Here is a 26894-nt window from a genome sequence, read left to right as displayed (position 1 = left end):
TGGTGATCTGTTTCACCCTAGATAATATACATGTTTCCATGCTGTTCTCTCAAAACATCCCACCCTTGCCTTCTCCCACAGAGTCCAAAAGTCTGTTCTGCACATCTGTGTCTCTTTTTCTGTTTTGCATATAGGGTTATTGTTACCATCTTTCTAAATTCCATATATATGTGTTAGTATACTGTATTGGTCTTTATCTTTCTGGCTTACTTCACTCTGTATAATGGGCTCCAGTTTCATCCATCTCATTAGAACTGATTCAAATGAATTCTTTTTAATGGCTGAGTAATATTCCATGGTGTATATGTACCACAGTTTCCTTATCCATTCGTCTGCTGATGGGCATCTAGGTTGCTTCCATGTACTGGCTATTATAAACAGTGATGTGATGAACATTGGGGTGCATGTGTCTCTTTCAGATCTGGATTCCTCAGTGTGTATGCCCAGCAGTGGGATTGCTGGGTCACATGGCAGTTCTATTTCCAGTTTTTTAAGAAATCTCCACACTGTTCTCCATAGTGGCTGTACTAGTTTGCATTCCTACCAACAATGTAAGAGGGTTCCCTTTTCTCCACACCCTCTCCAGCATTTATTGCTTGTAGACTTTTGGGTAGCGGCCATCCTGACTGGCGTGTAATGTTACCTCATTGTGGTTTTGATTTGCATTTCTCTGATAATGAGTGATGTTGAGCATCTTTTCATGTGTTTGTTAGCCATCTGTATGTCTTCTTTGGAGAAATGTCTGTTTAGTTCTTTGGCCCATTTTTTGACTGGGTAATTTCTGAAGGACACTACATAATGATCAAAGGATGAATCCAAGAAGAAGATATAACAATTATAAATATATATGCACCCAACATAGGAGCACCGCAATATGTAAGGTAAACGCTAACAAGTATGAAAGAGGAAATTAATAGTAACACAATAATAGTGGGAGACTTTAATACCCCACTCACAACTATGGATAGATCAACTAGACAGAAAATTAACAAGGAAACACAAACTTTAAATGACACAATGGACCAGCTAGACCTAATTGATATCTATAGGACATTTCACCCCAAAAACAAGCAACTTCACCTTTTTCTCACACGGAACCTTCTCCAGAATAGATCACATCCTGGGCCATAAATCTAGCCTTGGTAAATTCAAAAAAACTGAAATCATTCCAGTCATCTTTTCTGACCACAGTGCAGTAAGATTAGCTCTCAATTACAGGAAAAAAATTATTAAAAATTCAAACATATGGAGGCTAAATAACACGCTTCTGAATAACCAACAAATCATAGAAGAAATAAAAAAAGAAATCAAAATATGCATAGAAACAAATGAAAATGAAAACACAACAACCCAAAACCTCTGGATAGTTTTTAAAAAGCAAGTGAGATCACTTCTGGCCGGGGAGGGTGAGGAGGATGCTATGCATCGGGCATATATTGGAGGTTAGGAAAGCTTTACTGACACAGTCAGGGCAGGTTTCCTCATGCTCGGCGGGTATCTTCTTGGGCCTTCATTCTTAAGGGTGAATAGTTGAAGCATGAAGTTTTGTGAAATGCTTTCTACTGGGTCCAATTCAACACGTAACTACTATGAACCTGGGGCAATGGCTTCAGCTATGCAATGTTTAATGATATGCTAATAATGATGCCTGGTAAGCCCCAAAGTAATGATGAGACTTAGAAGTTGTATGATTTGTTGAGAATCAGAAAATGTGGTTTGGAAGACACAGCCCATAAAAACAGCTCAATTACAATGAGCAATCGGGGGGGAGGGGGAATAGGTTTCCTTATGGGTAAGACTGCCAAGTTTGAGGAAAAGTCTCCATAAATGGTGATTAAACCTGGCTATGTGTCAAAATTACCTGTGAGTCTTAAAAATACACATTCCTTGGGTGCACTGCAATTCTGCTGGATTGTTACCACAGGAACAGGGTCTCAGGAAGCTGTCTTTTTATAACTACCACCTAGTCACCCTTACCCAGAAAAGTAACTTGATTATAGAATTGGAGAGTTTGGAATTTTTGCAAACTGTTGCTTTGACTCTTTTGCTACCCCATGAACTGTAGCTCACCAGGCTCCTCTGTCCATGGAATTTCCCAGGCAAGAATACTGGAGTGGGTTGCCATCTCCTTCTCCAGGGGATCTTCCCTACCCAGGAATCTTCTTGACCACTTTGTTCCCACTGAGGTTTCTGGTGGAGCAGAATGCCTGCGTTCTCTCTAGAGCCTCCAGGATGCCTGGGGACAAAGGTGGCAGGAGGTCAGGAAAGCCTCCTGACACAGTTTTCTCTTCTTGTCTTTCTTCCCTCTGCCTTCGTCTAGACCCGTGCACTTTGTTAAAGGGCTGCTGCTGCTGCTAAGTCACTTCAGTCGTGTCTGACTCTGTGCAACCCCATAGACGGCAGCCCACCAGGCTCCCCGGTCCCTGGGATTCTCCAGGCAAGAACACTGGAGTGGGTTGCCATTTCCATCTCCAATGCATGAAAGTGAAAAGTGAAAGTGAAGTCGCTCAGTCGTGTCCCACTCTTCACGACCCCATGGACTGCAGCCTACCAGACTCCTCCCTCCACGGGATTTTCCAGGCAAGAGTACTGGAGTGGGTTGCCACTGCCTTCTCCGTCGTTAAAGGGCAATGGTATGAATATTAAGAAAAGAGAACACAGACTTCCTTGGTGGTCCAGTGGCTAAGACTCCAGGCTCCCAGTGCAGGGGGCTGGGCTCCATCCTTGGTCAGGGAAATAGATGCTGCCTGCCACAACTAAGGCTGGGCACATCCAAATAAATAAGTAAGTATTTTTAAAAACAGAAAGAAAGGAGAACAAACAGAAGGAACCAGGTTAGCAGGGGACCCCCTCACACACACACACATCCCCTGTAAATGATCCTCCTGCCTCAGTGCTTTTCTGCCTTCTCTGCCCAGGGTCACCGCCTGACCGTGGCAGCTGGAGGGACAGGATGGAAGCATAGCCCAAGAGTGACCAGATGGACAAGAACTGGTGGGTAAATACCTGCTTCCTTGAGCACAGAGGGGCCGCTCCCAGCTGTGACCCCGCAGGTCCTGGCAGTGTCTACAAGGACCCAAAGGCACGTGATCTGGGGGCTTTGCTGGCTTTCCTGCCTGTCCCATCTCACCTGCTCACTCGGGGAGTTCTCAGAGATCACCTCCAAATAAACTACTGGCACCAAATTCTTTGTTTTCAGCATTTGCAGGAATGTAAACCAAGACAGAGGCCGATGTCATCATTTGAAAATGAGCTGACTGAGAGGCTGGAGGCTGAGCAGTTGACTCTGTTACTGGTACACATGTGTGGTTTATGTTTCATGCGATCATGGAGAAAGAGCTTCCTGTTTAACACCTTTTACCCCAGAGGCTCAGAGAACCCACAAAATATGGCAATTAGCTGATCCCCCAAAAAGGCCTGACATTGCTCAGAGAGGCTGCTTTCCTTTTGCTCTGGGAGCCTCTAAAGTGAGCCACTGGAGATGAGAAAAGATCTCCTGAAGGGAGCAGGAAGGAATGATGTCAGTAAGCAAAGATACTTTCATTTAACCTTAGTCACAGGCCACCTCAGAGATACTGTGGATTTGGTTGCAGACCCACAATAAAGCCAATATCTCAATAAAGTGAGTCACCTGTATTTTTTTTTTTTTTTTGGTTTCCCAGTGCACAGAAAAGTTATGTTTGAAAACACTATAGTCTATTCAGTGTGCAATAACATGATGTCTACAAAAACAACGTACTAACTAAAAAATACATTTTTCCTATAAAATGCTAACCGTCATCTGACAATGGAGGGCTTCCACAGACTTTCAATTTATAAAAGAAATGCAGCATCTGCAAAATGCAGGAAAACCCAGGGATGCCTGTGCGCTTCAATACTAGGATCAGATTAGGAAAACTGATGGTGACGAGGATGGCTCTGGATCAGTCTTTTCTGGATGCAGGATGTCAGCTCCTTCTGCCTGGGGAGGCACTATCCCCGCCCCTCACCTTCCCTCTCCCCAGGCCATCAGAGGGGCCTGTGTACCAGCCCTCCTCCCCCCTCCCCACACCCCTACCACAGGCCCCATCATGGTGCCAATGCAACAAGAGGTGATACGTGACCTGCCCCAGGGATCTCTTGCCTGCTCTGCAGCAGGTGCCACGGCCCGGCCGCCACCCCGCATTTCCAGGGTACCCAGAGGGTGATCCGAGCCAGCACAGGGCCCTCAGTCCCTGGGGCAGAGGCCGGCAGCACACACAGGACAGCCAGCAAACTGTTCGCTGGGGTTCAGCTCTGAGATCGTCACGTAAGCACCACTTAATGAATCACCTAATTAGTGACAGGCCACGCTGAAGACCTCAGCTGTCCTCAGACAAAGGTGGAGATAAGAAGCCTCATTAAGTTGCAAGCGCTCGGCTGCAGCCGCCAGATCCACAGTTACGCTGGGCGCGGCATGGTCCTGCGCCACTTGAGAGCGCGTGTTCCGGTCACCTGGCACAACTGCAGCCTCGCAAACGTGCCCTGTAGTTCGAAGCTGTTCTTAATCACCTTGACATGCCCACAGGGATGTGGGATCAAGGCCCAGGTCGAAAGCCAGAAATTTCACGCTGGGGTGAGACGACACGGTAGGAATTTTGACATCTCTTCCTGGGGGCAGGAGTGGAAGACGAGGCAGGGGGGGACCTGGTGCCCACTGGAGCTCCCCGAGAACCAAAGGGCATCTTCCTCCCACCACCCAGAGTTGTGGGGACACCACCCGGGGCTGCTTTCAGTCACTGTCATCTCAGGGTTCATTCATGCGTTTCTCTAGGGCCATTAGAGGCTCCTCGAGAGATTCTTTACATCAGAATTCAATTAGGAAAGATTTTTAAGTAATGGATTAAAAGGAGCTGCTCCATAATTGGGAGTAAATAATATAATACACAAGGCATAGAGACACATGAGCTGAAACAGAATCAAACAGTAACTGCTTCAGCTCAGTGGCTTGATGACAAAGACAGAAGGAAGAAGCTGTTGTGTACAATTCTGGAAAATAAAATGTCTATCTGGGACACTGACAGTGGTGGGGCCTGAGGCTCTGTGTTTCTAATAAGCTCTCAGGCGATGTTGATCTCGCTGAAGACCAGACCAAACTTTTGAGTAAAAAGGACATAAGATGAGTTCATAGACCCGGTTCTTATCCCATCTCCTTTTTTTGGTAGAGCATGTCCATAATTCTTTTTTTTTTTTCTTTCATAATTCTTTTTTAAAACTGATTTTGGAGTACTGTTGTAGAAAGCCCAACATTGTCAAAGCATTGCCTTTGGGGAGTTCTGCAGGAACAAGGAGCTGGTAAAAATATGACTGGCCATGAGGAAACAGGTCCCTTGATTTCTGGAAAGAGCTTTCTGACTTCCTTGCAAAGCTCTCCTTTAGGACGTGGCATCTCCCTGACAGATGATGGAAGCTCCCCTCTGGACCTGGCTGTTGATCTGAGAACGGGGAGTTCCCTTTAGACTGAACTCTGACAGAGTTGGTGGAGCTCCTGGGGTCACAGCACCTCAGGGTTGGCAGGACTGGGGGTCCCCTTCCATGACCCTCCCTCGGCAGGGGAGGAGGGCAGAACTGCAGCTCTGGTTGGCCGGAGAGGGGGACCGATGGCTGAGGCCAAGAGCTTTCTGCCAAAAACCAGGGTCTGGGGTTTAAGCAGAAGGACCAGGAAGGATAAGACCAAACAACTACACTGCCCAAGACAACACCTTTCCGTCCCAAAGGGCCAGGCAGCCAAACAAACACCACCTATCAATCATGAGAACTACAATTTTAATATAGCTCATGTCCATCACCTGAATGTCCTGGGCACAATGAAAAACACAGCAAAAGGTCTTAAAAGTTCCCTTTCCCCTCCACTTCACTGCCCTCTATTCCACAGATGAGTGGGGGTTTTCTACTCTATGCCCCCCACCTCAAGAAAGCTCCTTGGCATGCCTGCTGTCCTCCCCCTGCCCAGCCTCCGGTCCCCGCCATGGGGGCACACGTCCCGGCAAGGTGGGAGATGGGGAAGGAGGCCAGGATGTGCCTGCCGGGTGAGGCCTGGGGGCCTGAACACGTTTCCTCCTCTGCCCCCTGTGGAGTTGCTCGGGCACAGCGCCCTCAGAAGACAGATGCACAAGACCTGGGTGCGGGGGATGGGGGGCAAGTTAGCTGAGCTTCCCCTCCACCCTGAATCACCCTGCCCCTTTCCCCTCTGTATCAGCCAGCCAGGGCTGGCTCAGGAAGGTCGACAGAAGTCGTAGAAAGTCTAAGGCCATTCAACTCAGCACGAGAGGATTCACCAGGACCAGGAGGATGTGGACACACATGGCGGGTGGTGTGTGTCTCTAGAAATGCCTGCCAGTCATGTCACTGGGCACTGGAGGGCCCAGGAGGCCTTGCCCTCATGAGGACAAGAAGTCACCGAGCAATCCACTAGCCTGATGACCAGATAGGAAGGGGTGTCCTCTGAGCAGGTGTGGCTGTGGGTGGGGAGTAGCTGAGGACCAGACAGAATGCTGTACTAAAATCCAAAACCCCAAACACCCCCTCAACACTCCCCCCCCATGTGGAGCTCACACCTAGGTATCTGTGTTAGTTGGTGAAGGTGAAAGTTGCTCAGCTATGTCCGACTCTTTGTGATCCTCTTTGCGATTCTCCAGGCCAGAATACTGGAGTGGGTAGCCTTTCCCTTCTCCAGGGGATTATCCCAACCCAGTGATAGAACCCAGGTCTCCCGCATTTCAGGTGGATTCTTTACCAGCAGAGCCACCAGAGAAGCCCAAGAATACTGGAGTGGGTAGCCTATCCCTTCTCCAGCGGATCTTCCCGACCCAGGAATCGAACTGGGGTCTCCTGTGTTGCAGGCGAGCTATGAGGGAAGCCCTCTGATGTGTTAGTTGGTGACTGTGGACAAATCACATCAACATCCTAGTAGCATCATGGCACTTGGGGAAACAAGAACATGACAAGGCCAAGAACTTCTGCAAGGGCTGTTTTTGGTATCTGAAGAGGAGACCCAAGGTGCTTTGCAGTTTTTCCTGCATGTAAATAATGTAAGAACAAAGAGTTGTGTCTGCTTTGTCACCAGATGACAGGATGACCAGATTTTCTGGAAAAAGAGGTTGCTGTACTGGGCCTCAGATGGATTTTCTGGGAACTACGGGGCCCCACCTGGGTTTAATAACACAGAGAAGGAGCACAGGAGGGTGACTCCTAAATCTTGCCACCAAAATGTGGATTTAATCCTCACTGGAGGTCAGCGCTTGGTGAAAACTGTGTTTCTTCCATTTCATTCCAACTCGAATCATTTATAGAATCCAGTTCAAATGGCAGTTAAACTGTTAAGTAAAATCTACAGCAGGTTACTATGGTGATCGCTGATTTGAAATAATTAGAGAACATAATGAGAGAACTATTTCCTCTCTTCGGGATTAGATATCCGTAAACTGATACTGGTCTATTTTTAGTGAACGTAATCTGTGCAACGATGATAGAGAACCATGAGTGCTTTAAAATGCTTTAAAAAGGTCTGTCTGATTGAGGAATTTAATCAACCAAGTACTTATATCAAAATTTATACCTGTCTTTATTAAATCTAAGTTGATTCCATAAAAAGAAAATTATATGTGTACATATCAATGTAATCATTTTAAACAAGACATAATGACTGGATATATAGCTAAATTAAGATTTAAGATCTGTTTATGATAACTTCTTCTCTACTATAATTTCACAACTCCACCCAGCTCATTCATCATTCAAAAATGACTGCACACAACTGCCGTTCAGAATCTTAGATGAGGAGTCCTGTCACAACAGGGAAGACCTCAGACTACAGAACGGCACAGGCAGTGAAAAGGAAGTTTCCTGAGTGCATCTCATGATTCCTTCCATGCAATGCAAGATTGCGGTAAACTGACCACAGTATTTAAAGCCTGTGAACTTTGTTCTAATTTCAATAAAGACAGGAGACTTATGGGACTTCCCTGGCTGTCCAGTGGCTAAGACTCCGTGCTCCCAATGCAGGGGGCCCAGGTTCAATCCCTGCTCAGAGAACTAGATCCTGCATGCTGCAACTTCCAGTTGGCATGAATGCTGCAATGAAGATGGAAGATCCTGCATGCTGCAACCAAGACTCAGCACTACCAAATATATATATATATATTTTAAATTAGGACTTCATTGGTGGTACAATGGATCTGAATCTGCCTGCCAACGCAGATGACATGGGGTCAATCCCTGGTCCAGGAAGATTCCACATGCCTCAGAGCAACTAAGCCCGCATGCCGCAACGACTGAGCCGGCTCCCAGAGCCTGTGCTCTTCAGAAGAGAAGCCGGCACATCATGGCCAAGAGAAGCCCCCACTCGCCACAACTAGAGAAAGCTCGCGCCCAGCAATGGTGACCCAGCGCAACCAAAAACTAATTAATTAAAAAAATTAAGGACAAGTGACGTATATCTGGTTAACTAAGGGTGTGTTCTGAATAACTGAACAAACTGGCTAGGAAGTGAAAGAAATCTTCCATTAAGTGTGAGATCAGATGAGTAAAATAATCACCTGGGGTTAGCTCCTCCCCCTGTCCACCAGGGACAAACACCTTCTAGGGCGCCTTTCCTCTGCCCTTTTCCTTGTTTAGCCCTCGCCACTCAGCTAGTGGGGATACCTTGCCCCCTTTGCCCACTCCCCTCCTAGCACCTACAGTTTTGAATGGTAGCCAAAGTTTTCTCATGTGATCTTGAGCAAAAGATTTGGGTAAAGAAATAGATTCTCCTAACTTAGGAGTCTGCGGTTCCTCCAAACCAGGATGTTTGAAAACATGCGGAGACTTTTTACGAAAGTAACCTGGATCTGAGAGAAGACAGGCACACATTGGCAGTTTCGTGCTGGTGGTGGAGATACCTGGCCACAGACACAAGTTGTTGGACAATAACCTGGGGCTCTTCCTGTTAAAGAGGGACTGAAATTCGCTGATCAGATAGAAAGCTAGTGGGGGGAGATGAGAAGCCTCAGGAATCACCTATCAGGACAATGAGCAGAAATTATGCATTTCTTCAAGGATAATAGAAAACAGCTCAAACAGATGCATGAACCTCAGTTGTCCTGGGGGAATGTACTCTGTCCCCTGGCACCCAAAATACAGGGGTCGAAAGAAACGTCCTGGCCTGCCTGCCCCTCTGAAGCCTGTTCTTGATGTATAAAGTCAAAACTGGTCCATCCCCACACCTGTTTGATCACATAGAACATCTGTTAAAATACAAGTTCCCAGGGTCCTCCATGGGACTTTCTCCTTCTGTTTGTCTACAAGGTCTGGGAATCTACATCGTTAGCAAATGCTCTAGGTGGTTCTTATAATTCAGCCAAAAAGTGAGCACTAGTATAAAACCGGGCTGAAAAACATCTTGAATGGGTCAGAGTGACATTTACTAGGCACTGCAGGCCACATGGTCTCTGTCACATCTGCTCAAAGCTGCCACTGTATTAACAAAATAGAGACAAAACATAAATAGATGAGCATTACTGTGTTCCTGTAAAGTTTTATTTTCAAAAGCAGGTGGACCTGCTTTGACCTGAGAGGCCAGAGTTTGCCAACCTCTGATCTAGAATATTCCTCTGATTCATTTTTTTAAAATTAATCTACATAGGTAAGGTATGTGAGGTGTTGAAAAAAATCAGGTCTGTCTTTTCAAGGGACCCTCTCAGGTGTGGGAAGAGAAAGGCCCCTTTAAAAACAAACTAATAAATAAAGTAAAACAACTTACCAAAATACCAATGTTTCGAGGAAGGAAATTCCAACATTGGATGCGCCAACGACAACAATCTTGGCATTGATGGTTATTTTAGGTTCCAATGATAGTTTTCTGTTTGTATGGTTCAAGGCATAACTCAACTGGAAAAAAGCACAAAGAGAAAAATGGACTTGAGGAAAACATAGCTGAGTCTGCATTCCCGATTTGGCAATTACTTAACCAGAATATTACCAGCACATCAAACTGAAAAATGCCCCTTCACAGCCCCGAGGAGATTTACAGGAAGGAATGTCAAATAAATTAATGTAAGAATATGGCAATATACCTAATACCTAGGCTGGTGCACATCAAAATGCTTAATCTAGATCACTTTTTGTCTTATTATTAGCAGATGTTTCATACAGAACTGAGGCCATCTATGACTAGAGATGATAAAGTGAATAATCCCACAGGAAGACAGGCAAGCTGCTCCCTGAAAAACTGTAGTTTCATCAAAGACCCCAATCTTCCCTTCTGTCCAGGGTTTCCTGAAACTGTGAATGACTGGATTACAGTAGCCAGGTTCTTGATGGAAAGTATTAATTCTATTCAGTTCTGCATCCCTCATAGCATATGGAGCACAGTAGGTGTCCAGTAATATTTATAGAATGACAAACATATTGAATGACAAACATATTGAGTGACAGAAGCATATTGGATAATAAGGCTTGTTCAGTCTTTCAAATAACTTAGGGTTAGGGAGGACTCTTAGAAGCACAGAGAGTAACAGATGATTGTTTTAATGCCCGTGTTTGAAAAAATGACCTGGATTGATTTGTTTGGTTCACTTTCCTGCAGAGGCTTCAGTGGGAGCCTGAAATGTACAAGGGAAGGTTTTACTACAAGGAAGTGACGGGGATACTCTTGAAGAATGTCAGACTAGAAAGATCAGAAGACTTTACTTCCAATTTTTAATTCATAAATTCAACAAAATTTTAATCTGATGCTTCCTGTGTGTCCAGACAATAACAGGGTTTACAGCTGACTTTTCATCAGAAGCAATGGAGGGCAAGAGTCGGTGGAGTGATGTCCACACCACAATGCATGTCTCCTGTTCAAGTTCCTATTACATTAGCATTAACTCATCCTCTAGGTTAGAGACCTTCAAATCTAGTAGACCAAAACAGTTTTTAATTTCCCCCCAATCCTGAGACATCACAAGTTGGAAGTCTAACGGTGAAGCCTTATGGAAAGCTAAGTTCCCACTTACTTTTTAGTACCTAAGGCAGCATGCGGGGGGTGGGTCGCATGCTTTGCAATTCACCCAGGAACATGTGTGATCTAGAGGATAAATCCCCTATCTCCAGCTCGAGCTAGCCCAGCAACACAAGGTAGGAAAATGTCTTGAGAAAAATAAAGTATTAACAGAAATCCAAAACAAAGTCCCAAGATTTTAGACTCTCCCCATAATTAACATTGATGGTGCCTCCCAGCATCTATTTCACTCTCTCCCACATCTAATGAAGCACACCATGGATTATGGAAAAAGACAATCCACTCCCATCTTTAAGAGGGGACTCTGGTTGATACAAACCAGGTTGTATAATCCCACCCTCCTTGCTCAACAATGACCCAGAATAGACATGTGACCTCTGCTGGCATAATCAGAGTGAAGCTCAGGAGTTCTGTGTGATGATTTAAGAAGAAAAGCCTCTTGCCTTCCAGATGGCTTGGGGTCTGTGAAGCCTGAAACAGTGAAGTTGTCATGTCACCAAGAGGGAAATGATTCTGGGATGAAGCTCCAAGAGAATAACAAAGAAATAGAAGAATTCCTTTCAAATCCTACCTGAACCCCATGCTATCTTTGGGCTCTTCAGTTACAGGAGCAATAAGTGTCAGTCAGGTATTGCCAAACAGTGTTACATAACAAACTGCCCCAAAATGCAGTGGTTTAAAACACTGCCATCTATTTTGACTCAGGTAACTCTGAGTCATCAGGAAGAAGGCTGATGTCAGTGGGATTCATCAGGGTTTGGCTTCACTCTGCAGTTTTCAGTTTGGCTTCACACGACTCTCTTTTTTTATTTATCTATTATTGAGGTACAGTTAATGTACAATATAAGTTTCAGGTGTACAACTGAGTGAATCATGATTTTTCAAGGTTACACTCCATTTATAGTTATTATAAAATATTGGCTATATTCCCTGTCCTGTACAATATATTCTCATAACTTATTTTACTTTTTTTTAACTAAAATTCTTACTTTGTATTGGAGTACAACCAACTAAAAATGTTTTGATAGTTTCAAGTGGACAGCAAAGAGACTCAGCTACAATATGCAGATGTCCATTTTCCTACCTATCTTATCTTTTTTGGTGACAGAGAGCTGGGTCTGTCCTTCTCATGGCGGCAACGAAAGTGCAAGAAGGATAAGTGAAAATAAGAAATACCTTTGCAACCCCATGGACTGTAGCCCGTTAGGCTCCTCTGTCCATGTAATTTTTCAGGCAAGAATACTGGAGTGCGTTGCTATTTCCTCCTCCAGGGGATCTTCTCAACCCAGGGATTGAACCCACATTTCCTGTGTCTCCTGCATTGCAGGCAGATTCTTCACCTGCTGAACTATGAGGGAAGCCCACTTATATCTTAATAAGGTATTAAAAAATATTGTTCACGGGTCAAAGCAAGCCACAAGGCTGAGCCCAGCACCCAAGAGATGGGGAAGCAGACTCCTCTGGAGGGGAAGAATGTCAAAGTCACACACAAGGGTGCAGCCCAAGGAAGGAAGAAGCACTGGGGAGAAAGATGCAACCCGCCCTGTTTCCTTGATGGTTAGGCCAGTTTGTTTCTTTTACACGTAACTAAAAACTTCCTAAACTGACAGACTTTCTGAATGATAATAATGAACATACCATTTACGTGAAAGAGTATCTCCTCTTCAAATAAATGTCACTCTGATTTGCCCTCTGAAAATTTCCCAGCATAAGCCAAAGAGGAATTTTGTGAGAAAACTAGTTAACCCTGGTACATCTGGCTGCCGAAGTGGACTGTGTTCTGATTAACTTGCAGGACAAGCCTTGGCAGCAGCAGATTGGGTCTGGCAGTTTAGAGGGAAGAAGACAGAAAGCATAGCCCGTGGTATGATGGCATCTAATCGAAGGTCCAATTAACAGACTTAAGATGCAAGCATCTTCACAGAGGTCAGAACCCAAGATTCCTTCCATAGGAGGTATGTTCAGACATTCCCCTCTGCTGTCAGGAAGTGCACGCGGACCCTGCAACACAGGAAGTCATGAAATTCCCTGGTAAAGAATGATACCTCATTGATGAAACAGTTCCTGAATCAAAGATACAAAGGCAGCCGGGGAACAGGGCAGAATGGCTTTTGTTTCCCTCACAATAGCTTTAACACCAACAGCTGCCAGGCCTCAGAAATCACCTTTCTAACCGCTGAATACACACAGTGGCCTCGGTGTCAGCAGTCAGCATCAGTACCCACGAGGGTGGGTGTCTTGGGAGAGCAATCAGGTCTCACAATGGTTCTCGGGAAACCCAATTTTGTGCCCAGGCTTTAATTAAAAACATATTCATCACTGGGTATGAAGAAGTAACCTGGAGAAGCCACATTTTCCTTTTGTTAGGATAGGCAGTTTTTAAATACCTTGGGAAAAAAAAAAAAAAAAAAACATTCTTTCCAGCCTGGAAATGTCTTTCAGTGACAACTGCAAATGAAGACGGCTTTCAAAGGGTTTGTTCTGCCTGTAAGCTGGAAGCTCGAGGCATTTTTGGAAGATAGCATGATGTGTCCTTCCCTTATGTTCCTTCAAACTACAGACTTTGACAGTAAAGAAAAACAGGTATGGAAGACCCTCCAAGTCAAACCAGGTTTTCCTTTTCTTGGTCTGAACATCTACCAAAGATGTGCTGTGACCTGGAGATCCTGGTTTAGATGCTTGTTTCTGTTTTTTATTTCCTTAATAGCAAAGTAAAAATACAAGCTCTATTTATTGACTCACACCTTATAGACAGAAATTAAATGTACTTTGGAATAGTAAGTTATTAAAGATGAAACACAGGCGTGTCTCTAAGCCGTTCCACTATGTACTGTACCAGTGATAATATGGGTGAGGTCAGATTCTTACCTCCATGTTCTTCTGAGACATTTATGATTCTATTTTCCTAATGGCATTAAATGAGCATTTTTAGACAAAGGGATGATTTTAAATAGAGAGATGAACAGGTCCCCCAGCAAGAAGAGCTTCCCTGATAGCTCGGTTGGTAAAGAATCCCCCTGCAATGCAGGAGACCCCAGTTGGATTCCTGGGTCAGGAAGATCTGCTGGAGAAGGGATAGGCTACCCACTCCAGTATTCTTGGGCTTCCCTTGTGACTCAGGTGGTAAAGAATCCACCTGCAATGCGGGAGGACCTGGGTTCAATCCCTGCATTGGGAAGATCCCCTGGAGAAGGGAGAGGCTACCTACTCCAGTATTCTGGCCTGGAGAATTCTATGGACTGTACAATCCATGGGGTCACAAAGAGTTGGACACGACTGAGCAACTTTCACTTTCAGCAAGAAGGAATAAACCATACAGCATGTATAAGCTGAACTTTTAAGGCTAAAAGACAAGTCCCTTAAAATAGTTTAGGACTCTCATAATGAGTTTAAAACACAAGCCTTAAGTCCATCCCTGAGATGGGAGAAGAAAGAATGGATAATATGGGAAATTCTTTCTGTTTGGAAATTCTAGAGCTGGGGTGAGATGGGGAGGGGAGAGAGTGGGAAGGTTTCTGAGAGAAGTAATGATAAAGGTCAAGTGGCGGGGTGTTGAGATGAGAAAATAGGGAATAGAAGTGAGCATGTGCTTAAATTTTAAGCTATTTATCTGTAATCATCTACAAGCTTCTGAATCAGAACACCTTGTACAAGTGACAGCGTGACTTATTGAGGGCTTCGTCCTTCTATTAATTCATCTGGTTGGTCTGCCACCCTAGATTATTTGCTTCCTGGGGTCAGAAGCTACATCTTTGTTTTCTAAGGCATTGTTCAGTTTCAGTTTAGCTTTTGTTTTATCTGAACAATTCCTGCCACACATTTTTGGACATTTGATCAATGATGAAAGGACGCATAGGCTGACTTTTTATGAGCCCTTCTTAAAGGGTGTTGATATAATTTCCACTGATGAAAAATATTTCCTTTGGTGTTTTCCAGCTGCTTAAATGACCAACCAATGATTTAGATATAATTAGAGCTTTGTTGTTGTTGTTTAGTCACTAAATCGTGTCTGACTCTTTTGCGACCCCATGGACAGTATGTAGCCCACCAGGCTTCTCTGTCCATGGGATTTCCCAGGCAAGAACACTGGAGTGGGTTGCCATTTCCTTCTCCAGGGAATCTTCTGGACTCAGAGGTTGAATTCATATCGCCTGCACTGTCAGGCAGATTCTTTACCATTGAGCCCCCAGGGATGCCCCATAATAAGAGCCACTTAGGATAAAAGTTTATCTGTTTAGTAAAAATGATACTGATGTACAAGCTCAAGTGAGTTTATGCCCTGATTCACATACACTTGTCAAGAGATCTTAAAGACATGGTTTTGAGTTGTATGCATATGTGCTAACTGTTCTGTGTGTACAAAAAACCTAGTCAAAATATAACTTTGTCTGGTATATACAGACCTGAGTTCTGTGTTTTCATAACTGCTTAAGTTTCTCTTTTGCACTTAGAATGAGTTAGAATCACAACAAAATCATGACTGAAACTCAATTTCAAAATCAGAAGTTACTAAAATTACAAACAGGCCATTAAACTAGAAAGCAGTGACAATAAATACAAATGATCCTATACGATAAACCCGATTCTTACTAAAATGCGACATGACAACATCTATGATGAATTTTTTCCAATGACACCATTTCATTTGGGGGTGACATTCAAACTCCAGGATCACTGGACTAGGCATCATTAGCCTGGCGGCAAGGTTTGGGCTTGTTTTCTTAACTCTGCTACTGGTTGAAATTCTGAGCCTCTTTTCCTTAAATATCAGTTTCCTCAGGTGTAAAATGGAAGTAAATTACACAAGCCTCTGCCTTCCTCAGCAGGCAAACATGGAAACTATTCATTAAAAAACATCGACAAATACTTGGAGCTTTTCAGGCAAAGATGTTACACAAGGTAAAATTGCATATCCTCTCTCCCATCTGCAATATGAAAGGCAAATCTTCGAAAACACATTTTAAAAGGGTGAAACAAGGAGCTCCATTTTCAGCTCCACACCCATGTGTATCTATTTTTTCTTACAGAAAGCGTCCAAAGACTTCAAAGGGAGCTCTGTCCAGGCAAGAAAATGGAAGATGGAGAGATTCAAAGCCATTAGAAATAGAGTTTCTGAAATTCTTAATAAGCCTATTTTTGCCTTACAAATGTAATTTTTTTCTCCTTACACTTTTCCATTCTCTCTCTTCTTTTTAAGAACACCCCCCCCCCACTTTCCCCCAATTTGATCAAGACGAATAATGACAGGTTGACAGCGCTATAAATATCGGTGTCCATTTCAGAGTTCAAAGTTCACAAACTGACCTCTTGGGGGCAAAGTATTGCAACATTCACCAGATAAAAAAAGAGTAAGGAGATACAGACACCATGAACAAGATTCAATCGTGGGACATCTCTTCCACAGATGCACAATGCAATTTTGAAAAGTCATTAAAAGGTTCAGAAGCAAGGTAGGAATGCCATCACCTGTCCCAGCACAGCCTGAGGGGGCTGTCAGGACAACGCCATGGTTTTCAGTCTTGTTTTCTGAAGGATTCCTTTAACCTTCCTCTCTCTTATAGAATGGGCACTTCTACCACTTCCTGCAGCTCCAGCACTTAGGGATAACGCATACTGTTATGTCTCTGGCATCTGCTGAGAGGGATGACTCTGGGACCCATTCTGACTTGCTTTCCTAACACGGGGATGAGTGTACTCAGAACCATGTGACGTGGGCCACGGGGTGAGCTGGGGTTCCTACAGGATCCCCACTGTTGCCCCAGGCACAAGGTAAAGTTAGCAGAGTGAATGAGACCCTAATTCGGCCTTGCAAAATTATTCATAACTCTACCCATCCCAATATCTGTTGGAAAGACTAATACTGAAGCTGAAACTCCAATACTTTGGACACCTGATGCGAAGAGCTGACTCATTAGAAAAGAACCTGATGCTGGAAAGATTGAAGGCAGGAGGAGAAGGGGACAACAGAGGATGAGATGGTTGGATGGCATCACCGACTCAATGGCCATGAGTTTGAGTAAACTCTGGGAGTTGGTGAGAGACAGGGAGGCCTGGCGTGCTGCAGTTCATGGGATCGCAAAGAGCTGGACACGACTGAGCAAGTGAACTGAACTGGACTGAACTACCCATAAAGAATTCTTATTTCTTTAAAGAACAGTCATGCCTTTAACTCCTTTACATTCTTCACATTATCCCAGGCAAACAGTGGGAGCTTGAGCCCTAGCTAAAGAAGTGGGTTCCTGGACTTCCCTGGTGGTCCAGAGGTTAAGAATTCTGCCAATGCAGGGGACACCATTTGATCCCTGGCCCAGAAAGATCCCACATGATTCAGGGCAACTAAACCCATACACCACAATGACTGAGCCCGCTTGCCCTACAGCCCATGCTCTGCAACAAGAGAAGTCACTGCAATGAGAAGCCACTGCAATGAGAAGCCGACAAACCACAACTAGCCCTCACTCGCCTCAACTCGAGAAAGTCCAAGCACAGCACTGAAGACTCAGTGCAGGGATAAACAAGTAAATTTTATAAAAATTAGTAAAAAAAATATTTTTTTTAAAAAGAAGAGGATTTCTGTTTCAGTTAGGGTTGGACTTGGCTGCATACAACAGAAAATGCAGCTTAAACACAAAATAGTACCTTTAACAGGATAGAAGATAATTTCTCTCTTTATGAAAAAGAAATCTGGAAATACATAGTCCAAGGCTACTGAGGCAGAGCCAGACTTCTACCTGCCTAATTCCCCATCCTAGTGCATGGCTTCTATCCTCAAGGATGGCCCAGGATGGCTGCCAGAGATCCAGACAGCATGTCCTCATTCCAGGAAGCAGGAAGGAGAAGGACCTTCCTTCCAGTAAGACACAGCCTTTAACCAACCTTTTCAGAAACTTTGTTCCAACTACTACTTCTATCTCAGTGGCCAAAGCTGAGTCATATGGTCATGCATGCAGGGGCTCTAAGAAACACATTCTCTTTGTTGGGGCATTGCTGCCTGTAACAAAATTGAGAACTTATTACTAAGGTAAAGGGCGGGGGAAAGGATAGTGGGGCTGACTTGTGGCCTTTGCTGGAATTCTTTGCCACTGTGTGTGCTCAGTCACTCAGTTGTGTCTGACTCTTTGCAGCCCCATCAACTATAGCCCACCAGGTTCCTCTGTCCATGGAGTGGGTTGCCATTTCCTACTCCAGGGGATCTTCCCAACCCAGGGATCAAACCCATGTCGCTTGTGTGTCTGCACTGGCAGGCAGCGCCACCTGGGAAGCCCAGCTATAATTCAGTAAGCTTCTATAATTCAATGGGTGAGTTTCTTTAACTTGCACTTTTAAAAATATTTTTGTTATCAGCTCCATGTCTCCTACACTCATACCCCCCACCTGTTCATTATCACTATTTGTAAATGTTTTAAAAATTCAAATTATTGCCACCCCATGGCATTCACTGGCAACCATTCTTACACATTTATATCTGGGGTCGGGCGGGGGGGAAGTGTTTTGGAAGTTGAGTGACTTTAATGGAGTTCACCAGTTCTAGGTTGCACATCCCTGAAAACAGCCTCATGGTCAAGGTCATCTTAGCCGTTGAGGTCAGCCAGGTAGCTGCAGTGACATAGTTGTCCTTTGCTGGGCACAGGTGACTTGATCAAGGCTATTCACTGTCATCATTTCCAGAGAGTCATATGCATTATGTGACAACATGGGATGAGTTTAACTGCTGCTGACAACACCTTCAAAAAGATTACAGCATGATTTGGCATCGAAATGAACATTTATTATGTTCCCATGAAGGCCTAGAAACCACACAGCAGGGTGCAAATTTGATATTAGTGAAGCAAATATCAGTCATTGGAGAGAATGGCTATAATTCCATATTTTCTTGCAATGCAACAATCGAGTGCTTTATGGGAGCAAATCAGGGATGATAGATGCCTACAAGTAGACAAAACTGTGTCATATTTTGTTACTGAGACACATGAAAAAGTTTTTTTCTTTTTGCATCCCACAGCAAACAATGCAATTGAAGGGAACATAAATTGGCTCTCCTCTCTGAATAGATGAAAGAAATTTCAAAGCAATAAGACTTGTATGACCAATTTGTATGCTGTTCAGGGCTCTCATTAAGACACTGTGTCATAGTTTGGCCATGTTTTTTTTCTTAATAGTACATAAAATAAGGGTTTACCTTATAATAATGCCATCTCGTGTATACGCTAAGTCGCTTTAGTCGTGTCTGACTCTTTGTGACTCTATGGACTGTAGCCCACCAGAATCATCTTGTCCATAGGATTCTCCAGGCTAGAATACTGGAGTTGTTTGCCATGTCCTTCTCCAGGGGATCTTCCTGACCCAGGAATCAAACCCGCATATCTTATGTCACCTGCATTGGCAGGCAGGTTCTTTACCACTAGCATCACTTGGGAAGCCCGTAATAACGGCATCTTAGATTTGATAAAGGTGATTAAATTCACTTGTTTTTAATTAAATAACGTCTTGAACCAGTAGTTCATATTATAACCACTGAAAATATGGCCGCTTTGATGCAATACTCGAGCAGAGGCAAAGGGAGACTCATGTTTGGCTTTTCAGAGACCCAGAGACTCACCGATTCCCCAATGTGAGGATGGGCACCAGGATAACCTCCTGTGGCTCCACATCCCTCCCTTCCCATCTGAAGAGGTGCTGAGTGTTTAGAAATGTCTTCTGCACCCCTCATCATACCCAGCAACTCCTGTCTGTTAAGGTTCAGCCACTTGGCACTAGAGTTATCATATCCAATACAACGTCAGCCAGAAACTGGAGAAATGACATCTCTGGGGTGAACAGATAGCAAAAGGTAGGCCAAAAGCAAATCCATGGCAGAGAAATGGTTTGTAGAATCAATGACCTGACCTGTATTGCTCTAAAAGCACAAATTACTATTATATCCACATCTCTTGAAAAAAACTCACTGACTTAATGTCTTAGCTGCCTAACCACTCTCAACCTCTAGAACCACATGAGAGACCCATTTGTAATGGAATAAAATGAAGGCTTGGCCTCAAAGGTTTTGAAAATACTCAAATTCAAAAGCAGTGAAAGCCATTGTTCCTGTCAAAGAATGTCCTTTTGAAAATTATGGCATTTTACTACAAGGATCCAAGGATAAAAATGGTCCTCTCTATTTTCGAATGGGCTCCCCAGGTGGCGCTAGTGGTAAAGAACCCGCTTGCCAATGCAGGACATATAACAGACACAGGTTTGATCCCTGGGTCAGGAAGATTCCCCTGGAGGAGGCCACGGCAAACCACTCCAGTATTCCTGCCTGGAAAAGTCCATGGATAGAGGAGCCTGGTGGGCTACAACCTATATGGTCGCAAAGAGTTGGACACGACTGAAGTGATTTAGCACATATGCATACATATACTGAATATAAATAAATATATGCATGTTTATAAAATAGAATTTGAATATCTTAATAATTAGGTAAGGAATCAGAGAAATATATGAGTGATAAGTATATTCTCTTGGGAATTTTGTTAAATGAAAAAAGTTGTATAGTTATTTGTTTGCACTTCCTAAAAAAATGATTTACAGAAAATGTGTCAGGTATCATCTGTCTGAACATTATTTGATTAAAGAAAGAGGACTTCAGGCCATCCTTCCCTTCCTATCCCATATCTTGGACATGTGCTTTATCAGGATGTATGGAAAGTTTATATTTAGCTATAGGTTTAAAAACACTTGCATTTAATATCCCAGAAGCTGACTGGAATCTACCCTTATTCTCATAGAAGCAACTTAAAAATATTCAGCAAAGAGTTTCTATGACATTCTCCCCAATGAGAGAATCAACTCTGGGAAAAACTGTTTGTATGAAATCAGTGTTCTAGCAACAAGTAAGTCTGACTTGTTGGTGGAGAAGGCAGTTGGATTCATGGAGTGGTTCTGGGGATAGCAGGATAATCCATAAAGAATCCTGATGCCTGAAATTCTTCCATCAAAAATCTGACCTTAAGTCAACAATTTCGATCCAACAGACACATATTGAGCATCTCCCACGTCTCAAGCACTGGGCCCAGTGCTGGGGTAAGAATGAGGCACGGCTCCTGTCACGAAGGAATTCTCATTAAGTCAGGGGACATGAGTAAACTAAGAAAACGCAGCATGTGTGATTAAAGGCAGTATACCAGGAAGCAATGGCTGTGGAACAAACCAGCCCAGGATTGAGAAGATTAAAACAAGCGTTCATTGAACTCAGGATAGGAGGGAAGTCGGGATGGTCTTCTTCAAGGAAATGACAGCTGAGCTTGATTTAGAAGGATCCTTGCCAGGTGATGGGCAAGAGAAAAAACAATTTTCTAGATGGGATGGCAGGGGGAGCCAATGCAAGTCTGGAAGAGTGAGGTATCCCACTGAAGAATAGATTAGGCTCTACACGTGCATTTGCAGATGACGTCCTAAGAAGGCAGAGCAGACACAGGAGGCAGACACAGAGGGGACACACACGGAGGAGCAGGGTCAGGAGAGCCTTTGGGCATCTCCAGGCACAGAGCACAAGGGAAATTTCTGTTTCCCCGGGAACAAGCTATTTGCTCAGGTCGGGTCCCTGGCTATTTGCACTGCTGGTTCGGGTCTCTGATTCATTTGCCAGGAAAATGACAGCAGTGGGAAAAGAACTCATTTTCCTGAGAACTCCTGTCCAAGCGAGGGCTGTTCTACAGATACAACTTTTCAATCTAGCTGTGTCCCCGCCATTTCTTTATTTTCACTTCTGGGTCTTAACACACACTCCTGAAGGCAAGCTAAAACTCAGGGCTCTGCTGTGCATGTCTGAGATGTGCCTTCATGCACATGTGTAGCCTTTCAATCAGGCTCTGTACTTCCATTGACGTTCGACAATATCCCAGAGCTGTTCTGAAGAAATTAAGAACATTATCTCTTTCATCTTGATGCAGACAATGGTGTGTACTCTTTTGCACGACTTGACATTTCTGTGCACTGAAATGAAAGATTCACTCGACTTCTGAGAGCAACACACAAGGGCTGTTGTGAAAAAATGAGCCTTTCTGAAAATTCCTATGGAGAATGCTAAGGCTAAAAATAAAGTTCAAAGGACATTGATCAGAACCTATGGGCCAGCTTTTTGGTTCCAGGGAAGGATGTACAGTGGGAAATAAAACAAACTCTTTTTTTTTTTTTGACCACACTGTGAGGCATGTGGAATCTTAGTTCCCTGATCAGGGATTGAACCCACACCCGTGGCTGTGGAAATGTGGAGTCCTAATCACTGAATCACCAGGGAAGTCTCAAACCCAGCTTATTTTTAAATTGAAATTAAAAGAGAGCTGGACAGAGAGTGAAGCAGAAACTGCAACAGCAGGGAAGCTGGGCCACCATTAATGGGAATGGCCGGTGCTGAACAAAGATGGGAACACGCTAATAAAACGCGGAGGCTAACGTCAGTCATGCAGACGTTTCACATCCGATCAGGGAAAGCAACAACGTTTGCTGTTCATTCCTGTGAAAAGAAGAGCTCGGTGCACAGGAGACACCCGAACAGGAGATTTCTGCCTCTTTGTTCCTCCTCATTCTTTGAATCCACGCCTGATGATTTTGGCAGCACTTTTGAGAGACACTAATTCCACGCTCTCGATGGAAATTTTTCCATCATAGTAAGATAGTAAGTATTCAAAATATCTGATTACAACACGCACATATACAGGCGCATAGTAATAACAATCCTGCTGTAATTAATTAGCACAAAAGGCCAGGCCAGGCCTGGGGGGCTTAGAAGGGGAGCTGGCTTGCCACTCCTGTGGGAACCACCCTTGGGAAGGCAGGTGTCCCTGGCAGCACGTTTGAGGCGCCACAGATCAAATCAAGCAGGGGTCCTGGGGAAAATGTCCCCTTTTGCTCACTCTGCTGTGTATTCAGACACAAACTATAACCACCACCACCACAACAGCTAAAATCGCTCTTGGTAGGGTAGAGGGCAGAGGCCAGGGGACGCCGCTGTCATTACACCTGTGCATGGCTCGCATCACGCTTCAGTGCAGAGACAGGCCCAGAACTTTTCATCTGTCACGTGCACGTCAGCGGTAAACAGCCCCGGCGTTCGTGTTAATGACACCATCTGGCGGCTCCCCGTAACTGTGGAGCATTCAGCTTCCAAACAAGATGTAATGGCAGCAACACATGAAACCCACTGACATTTACAGTAAGGAAATTTATTATCCGCCGTCGGTTTGTATAAATGTGTTTGCATGACTGCTGGGGCTATAAAATCATCACCTTTGCCAGGCAAGGGAAGGTGCAATAAATAATGGATTGTAAGCCATGCATGTACTACCAAATCATGAAACATTTATCACTCAGGCACAATAGCGTCTTAAGCAACAGTTACCACTTGAAAAATTAATGCCTCTTTGGCAGGTTAAATGAAAACCATTTAGTCTAAGCTTTCATGATTTTTAATATGGTTTGTTATAGAACACAGGGATTTTTTTGATTTTTTTTCTTAATTTTTATTTTTTAGTTGAGTATGATATATGCATATAAATAACTCTTTTATAATAATTTTCTCTTGAGAAACAATTGGTCTAGGCGCTTTTGTTAAAAAAATACTTAAATATATAAACTGAAATGTTTTCTCGAAAAAGAAATTATTGTTAAAACCTTTTCAAAACTAGAAACAACAAAAGAAAGGTTCAGATGGCATTCTTCCCTTTCAAATCCTTAATGGACTGGGCAGTTATGGTTGCAATTAAATCATTTTAACTCTGAATTAAGGAAACAAGTATAAAGTCAAAACTAACCAAATCCCATGAGGAATTGAGCCACATTGTCCCCATTACTTAACCCTTTAAAATACTCTCCCCACAGGGTGCCCCGTAATTTTCTCCTTTTTGCTTATTCTAAGGGTAACCACAGCTTAAAAAAAAATCTATGAAAATAACAATTCAAAATACAGATAGACTGGGCAATGGTGACTAGCTTTATGGAGGATTCATCAAAGACTACCATCGAATTTAAAGGAACAAAGAGAGATGTAGGTGGGACAAGTTACTTGTTTTCTTCCTGGACACGGGGTGGTGAGTGTGGGGAGCTCATGCCTGCCCTGACACAAGCCTCAGGCTGGGATGGAGGGCGGCAAACCCAGTCTGGACCAAGGCTCTGTCATGGGATACTCCTAGAAAGATGGATTCTTGAAACAACATCATCTTGACATGTACAAAGGAACACTTATCAGGAGGAAACAGAGAAAGCACTGTTTAAAAAAAAAAGTTTTAGGCAGAAGTCAAGAAATGATGGAAGTTGAGGTTTCTAGCTCAGTTTGTAAGTCAGGTTTAACTCCCTGGTGAGAGCTGTTGAGTAGTTTCAGGGTCTCAGACCCTCAGATTTGTCCTTCACTCTCCCCTACCCCTCCAGGCACAGTGCCTGCCCGGGCGGGGGGGAACGTTTTGGGGTGGGGTTGGGGGCAGATGGAGGGTTCTCTGGAAGGCTCATCCCTGTAGGGGAAATGATGGGCTGCAAAGAGTCAGGAGGCCCCAGGGGAGCCCTGCCCTATCACTGGATCAGTGGAAGGACAAGGATTTTAACACCTTCATCCCCATCTTCATTGACTGTCACCTCAATGGCTCCTGGAGCTGCCCCTCTGTGTGGCTTAGGATCAAAATCCCAGGATTTGTCAAGGTGAGTCGTTGAGGATGGTTCCGTCGACTGCCTGGGAGAACCACTAGCTCTTTGCAGGACTTCAGCGCCCGGCCTGGGCAGACAGAGGGGAAGGGGGGAGGGAGACCGCTCGCCGTCCACCACTGTCCTATGCGTCAGGAGAGAGACCACGTGTGTGAGGAAGCTGCCCACGTCCATCCACACGCCCACGAGCCTCCACCGCACAATGGAACCTCTGCAGTTCGAGCCTATGGACGCCAACCCCAGCCCCGCGGGACTGCTATCCTACCATGATGTAACATGTATTGCTTGAACCTCCACATTCAGACAAAAGCACCAAGCCGAAGATTCTTCTCGAGTGGAATCTCTATGCAGTAACCTGTGCGAACACCACACGCTCACCTGTCCTTCCATCTGTCAGTCGTTAATGTAAATACTTCCCAGAATTCTGGCTCTTACAGGACGTGTTCTGGAAAGAACTCTCCGGGCTCTCCCAGAGGCAGAGGATGGAGGGACAGGACCAACACGGCCTTGCTCTTTCCCTTCAAAGTGGTATCAGTGCCCCTAGCGCCTGACTAATCGCTCTGCCTCTGCACACGTGTATGTATGTGCATGTGTGTGCATGTACGTGTGTGTGTGAGGCAGTGTGTAGCATGGCAGAAACATGTCTCCTGAGGGTATGACACAGGCTGACAGCCTGAATGCAACTGTGAAATGAAGGGAAAAAAAACAGCTAACAATGAAGAAAGAGAAACAAAAAGGAATTCAACAGATGCATGTCATTTTTCCTCTTCAGCGAGGATCAGTTTTTCTTGTTAATTATATCACCTATTCTTTCCTTATATTGATAATTACATAATTACATGAAACAGATGGGTGACAGAATGCTCCCAGATGGTGAGAACGTAAACAGGCTTACCAATCGCTTATTCTTGAGCATATTATAAAGAATTATTTAATAATACATAGATTTCTATACACATCTGTTAAATAGAGACTTCAAAATAGCAGTGACTTTGTCATTCTTTTCTTACCCAGATAACAACACCCTCCAAGGAAGTTCAGGGGAGGCCAACTGCCATCCAGGTAAAATATTTAACCTTTTCCAAACATTGGGGCACATGAAATCCTGAACTCTTATCTGAGTCCGTGGGTTTACCCTGCCCCTTTTAAAAACAGAAATAATCGTTTGAAGGGGAATTGCAATCCCACATAGCTCTAGTTCTGCTTTGAGCAAGCCGTGGAAGACTGCAAAGAAATGGGGGGTGTGTTTTAAGAACATAATTGGAAACATTTCCATCGCATCTGATGGGCTTCTCCAATGAAATTCTTTTAAGATAGCCATGAACTAGAAGTCAAAGCATCAGTGCTGTGTCATCAGGAGTGTGTGCCATGGGAAGGCTGGTTCTCACGGGGCCAAGGGCAGGCTCAGCACCAGGCTGCACTCTGGTGGGCGAAAAGGAAGAAGGGAAACCTTCCAGACCCTCAAACCACCGCTCTGGCCCATCAGATAAGGCGTGCATAGGATCCTGTCCACCAAGGGGCAGGGCTGACTCTGGGAAAGGCGTGTCCACATTGTGGTGTGCATCAGTTTCAGGACAAAAGACACAGCACCAGGAAAGGCAATGTGGTGGGTACAGAAGTGGGCTCAGGGTCTGTGCGGCTTCCAGGGAGAACCTGGACAGGGGAGGCGGGTGAAGAACAGAACTCAGAATCAAGCTGTGGTTACCCACTGTGCTGTCGGAGTTGACCGGGTGTAGACATGCTTAGAATTTGCACACTTCTCTAGGGATGGTGATTGTAGCGTGTGTCTGTGTGTGTGTGTGTGTGAGAGAGACAGGTGGGGGATGGCAGAGGGATCATTTGGTTCATAAGCAGAATCCGAGAAGACGAGTTTGAAACCGAACTATATGCTTCACCAATAAGAAGAGTTTCTAGATCATGGGTGCATGTAGGGATTAATGTACTAATTCTTAAAAGGAATATAGAACAGTGCCTTTCATACATAATGTGTGACAAATGTTAACTATTATCACATTTCTCCTGACTTTACTTGGTTGTTCTTACTTTTAGCATATTTTTTGTTTTGAAAAGAAATAGAAGGAGACTAATTGAACAGTCTCATTCAATTACACAGAGCTTTGTTAAGTTTTCTTTTGCAAAGACAATAAAATTCAGAAAAAAATTTTCATCCCTTCTACCACTAGCACTAAACACAAATAGTTTTGTTGTATATATTTCCTGTTTT

At 44.2% G+C, this 26894-nt stretch overlaps 1 protein-coding gene across 1 annotated transcript in view; it reads right to left on the bottom strand.

The window, feature by feature from the left end:
- CFAP61 (cilia and flagella associated protein 61) overlaps nucleotides 1–26894 on the bottom strand; it is a 231542-nt gene that overhangs the window by 93185 nt on the left and 111463 nt on the right. Inside the window, exon 18 of the mRNA XM_065921324.1 lies at nucleotides 9758–9885. Within this exon, the coding sequence (XP_065777396.1) occupies nucleotides 9758–9885 (128 nt within the window). The remainder of the gene's footprint in view (nucleotides 1–9757; nucleotides 9886–26894) is intronic.

This window comes from Muntiacus reevesi, chromosome 2 (assembly GCF_963930625.1).
Source record: "Muntiacus reevesi chromosome 2, mMunRee1.1, whole genome shotgun sequence".
In the NCBI taxonomy this organism is placed as follows: domain Eukaryota; kingdom Metazoa; phylum Chordata; class Mammalia; order Artiodactyla; family Cervidae; genus Muntiacus; species Muntiacus reevesi.
Note: the sequence above shows the minus strand (reverse complement) of the source record. Positions and strands in the feature narration are given on the sequence as shown.